Source organism: Tupaia chinensis, unplaced genomic scaffold (genome assembly GCF_000334495.1).
Source record: "Tupaia chinensis unplaced genomic scaffold, TupChi_1.0 Scaffold000377_2, whole genome shotgun sequence".
NCBI classification, from domain to species: Eukaryota; Metazoa; Chordata; class Mammalia; order Scandentia; family Tupaiidae; genus Tupaia; species Tupaia belangeri.
Genome location: NW_006159876.1, coordinates 3,370,513 through 3,379,909, shown reverse-complemented (window position 1 = coordinate 3,379,909; position 9,397 = coordinate 3,370,513). Strand labels below are relative to the sequence as shown.

The window sequence follows — 9,397 nt, the reverse complement described above, 5'->3', positions numbered from 1 at the left end:
CCCCCCACACCCCCCCCCCTGCCGTGCTTTCCAAGCTACCAGGGCTGAGATTTGAGCCACAGTTGACCATGCGGGGCCTTACTTCCCTTAACCATGAGGCCGTGGAGCCGGCCCTGATTAGCCTCTCTAAACCCTCCCTACCCCAAAGTCCTTAGCGGCGTCAGTGTGCAGAGTCCTGGGAGGGAAGGAGGAAGCATACCCAAGGCACCAAACGTGGCTGCCGCTGCGCTCCCAGGGCCGGGGCTGCACCTCTCAGCACCCGTCCTTCAGCCCGCAGAATCTGCCTGCATTAAGCTGTCCCCCATCCTCCCTGAGGCTCCTTGGTAGGGAGCGCTCTGTGGGGAGGGGACAGCCATGCCCATGCTGGCTACTCACAGCCAGTAGCAAGCACGATGGACTGACCCTTCCCATCTTGCAGATGAAGAAACTGAGGCCCTGGATGCAGGTCTCCAGACACCCGGACGATGGCTTTTAAAATGAGTCCTTATCTAATTTCCCACTCTAAAATCTTTCACGGAAAAAGGCAGGTCCCTAAATTCATAACCAACCAGCCACCAAAGCATTGCAAATTATTACCGACTGCTGGGCAGGTGCTGAGTGCCAATTTCCCCTTCAACCAGAACTGGCAAATTCAAGAAGTCACGTTCATTCAGGAGCGGGGATGAGGCGGGAGTGCACGCAGTAATGAGTCATGGTGTCCGAGAACACTGACTGGCCTCTGATCACCTCAGGCGGCTCCGCCCGACACCAACAGGGCCCTGTGAGAGTCTTTCTAGGCATAATGAAGCTGGGCAGGGGAGAGGGGTGTGGATTCTCCGAGTCTCACCAGGGCAGCTTGGCTCACAATCTGTCATAGCTGGGAGGCGCAGGCAGGCGGACTCCACAGTGAGATGCTTCTGACAAGCTCCAGGTCCCCCAAAGCTCAAGGACGGAAGTCATTTGCATCCCAGATGGGAACTCTGGCCTGTGGCAGTGGACACACACTAGCCTCGCCAGGCCCCCCAGGGTCCCTGATTTTCCCTTCTTCTGAAGAGCAGAGACGAGTCAGTAGGGGAGGGGAGAAGGGTGGACAGGGAGGCCCAGCAGGCCGTGGACAGTGCATGTGACCAGACGCTGCGTGCTCGGTGCCCTTCCCGCTCCCACCACGCACACACCTTGCTTCTACATTCTCTCGTTTGCCCCAGAAGCTGTGTTTCCTATTTCTGGCGTGGTCTCTGGAGTCCACACGGACCACCTTGGACGTCACTTGGTTCATCTCTTCCTGCACACTGCCACTTACAGGTACAGGAGCTGGACCCTGGGGGAAGCCACGTGCTCAAAGCCCTAGAACTACACTGGCAGCCACGCTGGGCTGTCAGGATGCCCCATCAGCTGCTAGGAGTAGTCAGACACCTATCTCTTTGGTTATGTGAGGTTTTTTCTTTTTCTTTTTTTTTTCTCTCTTTCTTTTCTGTAGGGAGCATGTGCTCACCAGAGAGAGAGAGAGAGAGAGAGAGAATCACCCCTACTGGGGATGGCCACACCACAATCCCTTCTCCTCCATTCTCCTTTTGGGATTTGGGGCACGCGTGTACACGTGCTGGCATGATTTTCAAGCCACCAGGTCCAGAACCCAAACCACACAGCCGGCCACATGGGATCCAGTGCCTTAAACACCATGCCACCTGCTGGGCTGGGTTATGTGAGATTTTTAGCCCCAAACAGCTATTCTCATCCTATCCAAACCCCAAACCAAGGGCACTTGCTTTTCTTCTGCAGAAGTTAAGGTAAAAATCCACACCAACACAGGTAAATTAGAGGAACCCTGTAGGAGGTAGCCTCTCTCCTTTTCCAGGGTGCTGATGAGTTCATTTTCACTCCAGTTAAAGCGGAACCGGGGAGGGGGAGGGGCGGGCTGAGCGGTGTTTCGTCCTGAGCCCTGCTCTGCAGGCCAGGGACAACCTGCCCGTCAATGCATTGTCACCAGGCTGCCATGGTCATGACAAGCGCATCCTTGTAGCTACGTAGGCAGCACACTGGCCTTGGCCAGACCACGCCAGACCCGGGAGCCGGCCCCAGGCATCGGCACTTGCCAAGCTCCTCAGGTTACTCCTCCACGCAGCCCAAGTGGAGACGTGGCTTTGCTACTCAAGGGTGACAGCCCTGCTCAATGGCATCGCATCGCCTGGGAGCTTGTTAGGAATGCAGATCCTCGGCTCTCTCTTGAGTCAGGACCTGCAACCTTTTCTCTCTCTCTCTCTCTCTCTTTTTTTTTTTTTTTTTTTTTGCTATAGGGTGTGTGCACTCTCCAGAGATAGACAGAGAGGGAGAGAAATCACTCTCCTCCGCCAGGGGGAATGATTACGCTGCAATCCCTTCTCTTCCATTCTCCTCTAGGGATTTTGGGCACACACGCACACGCACGCACGCCAGCGTGATTTTTCAAGCTGCTGGTTCTAGGACTTGAACAGTGCCCTAAGCCATGTGGGATCCAGCACCTTAACCTCCATGCCACCTGCTGGCCCAGAACCTGAGACCCAACAAGGCCCACAGGCGACTTTGCAAACTCACCAGTGTCTGGGAAGGGCTGCTACAAGGCCCAGGTCCTAGCTCTGCATCTGACAACAGCCCTGCAAGGCAGAGGTTCCATCCACAGATGAGAAACAGAGCCTGAGCGAGGCTAAACCCTGGTCCGAGCCGACACTAGTGGTGAGCAGGACAGCCAGGATCCGACCCAGAGACCCAGACTGATTCTCAAGGCCACACACCCTCAGCTGTGCAAACTACTCCCTTCGGCGCGAAGGCCAAGGGAACCTGAGTGTTCAGCTCCTCAGACTCCCTGGGCACACCCCGCCTTCAGACAGAATTGCGCGTCCAGCGCTGAGCTCCCGGAATCAAACTTCATAAAGACCGGCATAATGCATGAGGAAATACGAGTAGTAAACAAACACATGGGGAGAATGTTCACTCTTCCTCGTAATCAGAGAAATGTAAATCAGAGCAACAGTGAGGACCCATTTTCTACCTATATAATTAGCAAAAATTAAAGAAAAAAAACGTTAGCAAAGCTGTTCTGAAACAGGTACATTGGTACCCGACGGGCGGCAGTGCGGGTTTACAGAACCCTGGAGGGAAGCCATGGGCAGCGGCCAGCGAGAGCCATAAATATACTATGCCCACTGACCCTGGGGATGCACTCCACAAACAGTCCTGCAGGAGAGGGGGAAGCCGCTTTCTGAAGATCCCCACTGCGACACTCGCTGTGGGCACTGGGAGCAACGAACAACTCAACTTGCAGCAGGAAGGGAGTGGCTGAGGGGGCGGGGGTGCCGCACCCCTGCAGTGCTAGGGAGCCATGGCCGATGACCATTAGGGAGCCCAGGTGGTGACACCGTGGTGACACGGAAGCCCAAGCCACAACAGGAACGCAGACAGCAGAAGGCTGATTGCCAAACTGCTTCTGTGCTGTGGTCACGATGACAGAAAAACTGTGTGTGCCTAAGGACATGGACAGGGAGGAGCCGGCCACAAAGGAAGACGGCCGAGTTTCAGAGTTGGGGGAACATGGGAAGGACCGCCCTTGTTACTTTAGCCCAAGCAACAACAGGAACGCAGACAGCAGAAGGCTGCTTCTGTGCTGTGGTCACGATGACAGAAAAACTGTGTGTGCCTAAGGACATGGACAGGGAGGAGCCGGCCACAAAGGAAGACGGCCGAGTTTCAGAGTTGGGGGACCATGGGAAGGACCGCCCTTGTTACTTTTATCATTGCAACCCCCAGCTCTTTGAGAACAGCTCTGGGGGCTCCGTAGGTGAGGACTCTCTCAGACACACAGGAGACACTCCCACTCTTCACCCCTGGGGGCACAGCCAGGAGGTGGAGGAGCTGGCCCGTGGGGGTCAGGGAGGTCCCTCTGCCTTACCATGAAGCCTGGGGCACACGTGCAGCTCCCAGTGACGCTGTGGCAGTCGGCGCCATTCTGACAGGTGCAAGGCCGCTGGCAGCCGTCGCCGTAGTAGCCAGCGGGGCAGGACTCATTGCAGTAGGGGCCAGACCAGCCCGGCTGGCAGGAACACGCTCCAGTTACTGGGTGGCAGCTGAGCAGACAAGAGGAGGGTGAGAGGACAGTCTGGTTAGGGATACAGCCATGTCCCATCTCTGCCACCCCTTCTCCCCACCTGGAGTGGTCTACCCAGGGCAGCAGGATCAAAGGGCCTCTGAGGATCATTGCTCAGTGCTTGGTTTGCTTATCAGAAGATACCAAGGCCTTGTGGCCTCACTGGCCTCCAGAAACTGAGACTTAGGGTGTGGCCTCAAGTCACACAGTGCAAAGTGGCAGAGGCTCTGTATAAGACAAATACACAGAGACCAAAGCAGAAGGTGGCCTCTTTAGTCCCTTGCCTTGTGGCCTCTGGGATCTGGAATTTCATCCCTCCCTTACTTACGGTGTCTAGCATGAGGATAGGCACCAGAAGGCAGCAATGGGGCCCAGGGGCTCTCTGTGAACGTGGGTGCTCAGTGACTATGGGCTGAGTTAAGACAAGCCAGTAGGGTGATGGGCCTCCCCTCTCTGGCAACGTCTGCCCTAGAGAGAATCCCCTCAACCTGCGCTTTGCTGGGCTCTTCACTAGCGACCAACATCGGCCCAGACCAGAGGGAGGACCATTTAGCTGGAGGAGGGAGGGGTTGCCTGGCAGCTCTGCAGAGTGGACAGTCCCTTCCCTGCGGCGATCTGAGCCAACAGCCACCGTCTGCACATGATCAGGACAGACAGGTGTGATGGCTGAGTGCTGCTCGGAGCTCTGCAGGAGCATAACTGGCCCACGGCCCTGCTGCTGGGTCTAGAACCCTGAGCCGCATTTCCCAAGGAGCTGCTCCCAGCTGGAGCACAGCAGGGACACTAAGGTAGCTCAGGGACCCCGTGCACTGGCACCTTTGGCATCAAGACTCCCTCTCTTGTCCACCTTTCTTAGGACTGAGGAGTCACCTCTCCCAGGCAGGGGCCAGACCTGTGGTCTGGTAGCTCTCCCAGCCTGCCCAGTCCCAAGCAAACCTCGCTCTTGGCATCTGCTCCTGGGAGGGCCCAGACTTGCAGGACAGAGAAGCTGGGTGGAGGGACCAGGCTCTCAGAGTCCCTGTGCCACCTGGAGTCTGGCGGAGGGGTACGGCCAGGAGGAGCAAAGTGGGCGGAGCTAGGGCACAAGTCTTGGCCTGCTGCGTTCTGTGAGGACAGAGGCTTTGTCTCCTGGGCTACCAGTGGATCCCAAGGCCTGGCTCGGATTCACTGCCCAATTAAATAATTGGGAATGAAGGCAGCTTTCACGGTGCATAATGATTTTCTGTGTCTGTTGACTTGTTTATCATCTGCCTCCCCGACTGGGCTGCGGCTCCGCGGGGGGACAGCCCTTTGTCTGCCTCTCAGCGCCCGGCAGAGTCCCTGGCACGCCCGAGGTGCTCGGTTCAGATTTGGCGAATGAATTAAAGAACAAACTAATTGTGTGAAGCCCAGCCAAGCTGTTTCTCTTCCAGGGGCCCCGGGTTTTTCACAGAACATGAGGGGGTGGACAGGAGCAGGCAGATCCTGAATGGTAAGTGCAAGTAGCTAATAATCATTTCAGAAAATGTTTAGTCTCATTAATCATCGAGTCAAAACAACAATTGGATCCCACTTTTCCTCTATCAAAACAGTAAAGTTTTTTTTTTTTTTTTAATGCTGGTAAAGGTTTCAAAACAATTCAGGGTGATATGTCAGGGGATCTAAAACGATTCAGACTCTCTGGTTTTGTAATTCCATTTCTCAGGATCTATCCTAAGGAAACCATCAGGGTTATGGAGAAAGATTTATGCACAGAGATGTCCCCTGAAGCATTATTTATAACATCGGGAAAAGCGTAGCAATTTAAATAATAATAAATAATATGTGACCAGGCTATTAGAACACCACACACTTAACATGCATTTCCGATCTCCAAATAAGCCTGTGAATGGGGCATTTGAACCCCTCCTTGACACACAACACGTGGGCGATGTCACACGGCAAAGTCAGTGCGTGGCAGAGCTGGGATTCAAACCCAGATCTGTCTGCCATGTTTCATGCGCTGCCTCACGCCGCCTCCACAATAGGGTACTAGTTAAACGAATTGTGACCACCCACAGGAAGGAACGTTAGAGAGGTATTTGATTGTTTAGCAAAATATTCAGTGATATAAGGGTAGGGGGAAATAAACAAATTCCGTGCGAGGTCATGACCTAAACCAGGAGAAAAACTGAAATGACACAGCCACGGATGAAGAATGAACAGACAGCCACATGGTCTGCGCTTACCTCTGGGGTGAGAAATTAAGAATGATTTTGAATGTTCTTCTCTAAATGTCTGTGCGTTCTCTAACTGTCCCAAACCGGTATTTATGTTAAGATGCAAAGCACTAAAAGTTCTAAATATATAATGAAGAAGAGCGGGTGTAAAGGAGGAGTGTTCAAAGACATTCTGACCCTCCCTGTTGGAGAAAGAAGGGGCGGTAGGTGCCTGCATGGCTGTCAGGGACAGGGGCGCACTTGGTGGCCCAGCCTCGGCAGATGGTCAACACTCTGAGCAAAGCCCCTGCACTCAGTCTTTCTTGGTTCCACCTGTTCCAGGAGCCCCCGCTGAGGTTTAGGTTGTGGGTCAGAGAGACTGACGTGCTTGGACACAGCCCCAGAGGTTCTGGAAGGTTTAGGCACTCTGTCCCTCACGCCAAGAGATTGCTCTGCTGTCTCTGCCTCATGAAGGGCCATGGCGGAGTTCACCCGCTGCAGACTCTGACTTTGAGCCGGCCCCACCCTGTGACGAGCATTCTGGGCACACGGGAGAGCGCACCGCCATCGGGGTCCTCTGCGTGGCCTGCGCTGACCTCTGCTGCCCTCGCCTTGGTCCCCACAGGTGTGTCTCTCCATACTCCAAGAACCAAAGGGGCGAAACGGAACCTGATGGTTCCTTTCTTCCTCACACGTCCCTGCGGTTCTATTTATGTGTGCGCCTGTTTGGGGCTGATCCAGCGTACTTTACTGATGGGGAGGGAGACTGCCCCGGGGGGTCCTCAGCGCGGTGGGGACTGGCCGGAGCACGGCCTCCAGCAGCCCAGCCCTCTCTCCTCCCCGTGCTCGCGCCGGGGCTGTGGTCGGGAGCGCTACGCCTCGGAGGCCATGTGGACCCTGAGGTCCACCGCCTGTTGCTGTAGCCGAATTCCTTGTCACACCAAGAAACGGACGTGACAATGTGGTGCTGAGGGCGATGCCAGCCCCAGGGGCGAAGGTGGAAGAGTGTCACGTTGAAGTCACAGATGACCTGGTCCTCGGCGTAGCCCAAGATGCCCTTGGGGGCCCTGTTACACCTGCTTCTCCACCCTCTTGATGTCGTCGTATTTGACAGTTTTCTCCAGGTGGCAGGTCAGGTCCATGACCGACATGTTGGGGGTCGGACATGGAAGGCCATGCCCATGAGCTTCCCGTTCAGCTCCGGGATGACCCTGCCCACAGCCTTGGCAGCGCCGGCCAATGCTGGCATGATGTTCCGGGCAGCTCCACGGTGGTCACGCCACCGCTTTCCAGAGCAGCCACCCATGACGTTTAGGGTGGCAGCGACGGCATGGACTGTGGTCATGAGTCCCTCCACAATGCCGGCGTTGTTGCAGTGACCTTGGCCGGGCGGCTAAGCAGCTGGCGGTGCCGGAGGCTTTGCTGCTGAGCCTCAGGGAGCTGCGCACTTCTTCTGGCCCACACCCATCGCAGAGGGGCGGAAATGACGACCCTTTGGGCCCCACCCTTCAAGTGAGCCCCAGGCTTCCCCAGGGGCTGAAGACACCAGTGGAGCCCACGGCGTACTCAGCACCAGCATCACCCCACATGATGTTGGCGGGATGGTGCTCCTGGAAGAGGTGATGGACTTCCCGTTGATGACGGTCCCCTGTGGGCTTGCTGTGGTGGGATCAGGCTGGAACACGTAGATCTTGTAGTTCAAGTGACGGGGTCACTGATGGTGACAGCATCCACTTCACCAGAGTTAAAGGCAGCCCTGGTGACCGGCACCCAATACTGCCAAATCCAGGGGCCAGCAGAGGGCGTAATAGTTATTAGTCAAGTGTGGTTCAAGTCCCAGACCCAGCAGCTTGAAACACACCAGGCGCATGTCATGTGTGCCCAAGACCCCAAGAGGAGAATGGGGAAGGGATAGTGGCATGGCCATCCCCCCGGGGGTAATTTCTCACTTTCTGTCTTTCTCTCTGTTTCTCTAGCAAGTGTGCATGCCCTATACCAAAAATCCCCCCCCCCGAAAAAAAAAGCAATACAGCCAAATCCATTTACTCTGACCTTCACAATGGTGTCTCCACGGTGCGGCTGTCTGACAGGGAGAGCAGAGAGCTCTTACAGTTCTATTTCTAAACATGGGATATCTATTTTCTTAATTCGATTATTATCTTTTGTTATAAAGACTCTGAGAGTGGGACTAGCAAGGTGGCGTAGTGGTTAGAGCGTTGTACTCCCGCTGTCTGACCACAGCTCATGTCACCGATTTGGAGGATTGAAACCCATGCCAGGTGGGTATGCGTGCCTGGCCAAAACCCTAAGAGGAGAAGGGATTGCAGCGCGGCCATACCCTCAGGGATGATTTCTCTCTCTCTGTCTGTCTGGCAAGTGCACATGCTCTACAGCAAAAATCTCAAACAAACAAAAAACAAAACAACAACAAAAAACACACACACAAAAGAAGACTCCAAAAATCCCTTCGCAAACTGATGGGGGAATGAGGCTGACAGTGATTGTCACTGAGAACGGTGATCGTCATGCGTGGCATCTTTGTCCCTTAGCAGAGGGACATGGTATAGTCCTTCGCCCTGGTGTCCCCTCCTCCGGCAGCAGTCCCATCCTCTTGGCTGGCATGGAACCGCCGGTTAGATTCAAGCAATCACTGGTGTTTGGGCTGGCTATGTTCTCTCTGCATTTTTCCCCTTTTCGCCCGTTTTCCCCAGACATAGATTAATCACGAGTTAATAGAAGCTGAAAGCTGAACAATTCAGGACCTTTTCCAAGAGCATCTTTCTACTTTTCTTTCAGCCACTGTGAGATTTCTATCAATGCTGCATCTGTTGGCTGAATCAGATCTTTCAAAGGTAACGCACGGCCATGGCGGCTGGAATTCGTCTATGACAATCCAATTGCGGAGGGACGTTTCAGAGGCCTGACACACGGGCACGCTCATTCTCAAGGTTACTCCTTTATGAAGGAGGATGGCTGCTTTGTATGGGCTACAAAGAGTTTACAGAGGGAACGAAGCATTGGCAGGCTCACTGACAGTCACTTCCTCCCCAGGGCGTGTGGCTCCGACAGCCTCTCGAGAGGGTCACAGAGCAGAGCACGGCTGGGGCGGGCTTCCTCCCCTCGG

The 9,397-nt window shown here is 54.8% G+C and overlaps 1 protein-coding gene across 1 annotated transcript in view; it reads right to left on the bottom strand.

Moving 5' to 3' along the window:
• MEGF11 (multiple EGF like domains 11) overlaps positions 1–9,397 on the bottom strand; it is a 273,906-nt gene that overhangs the window by 68,697 nt on the left and 195,812 nt on the right. The window contains exons 11-12 of the mRNA XM_027773823.1: positions 7,419–7,653; positions 3,902–4,076 (exon numbers count right to left, since the gene is read on the bottom strand). Coding sequence (XP_027629624.1) covers positions 3,902–4,076; positions 7,419–7,653 — 410 coding nt within the window. The remainder of the gene's footprint in view (positions 1–3,901; positions 4,077–7,418; positions 7,654–9,397) is intronic.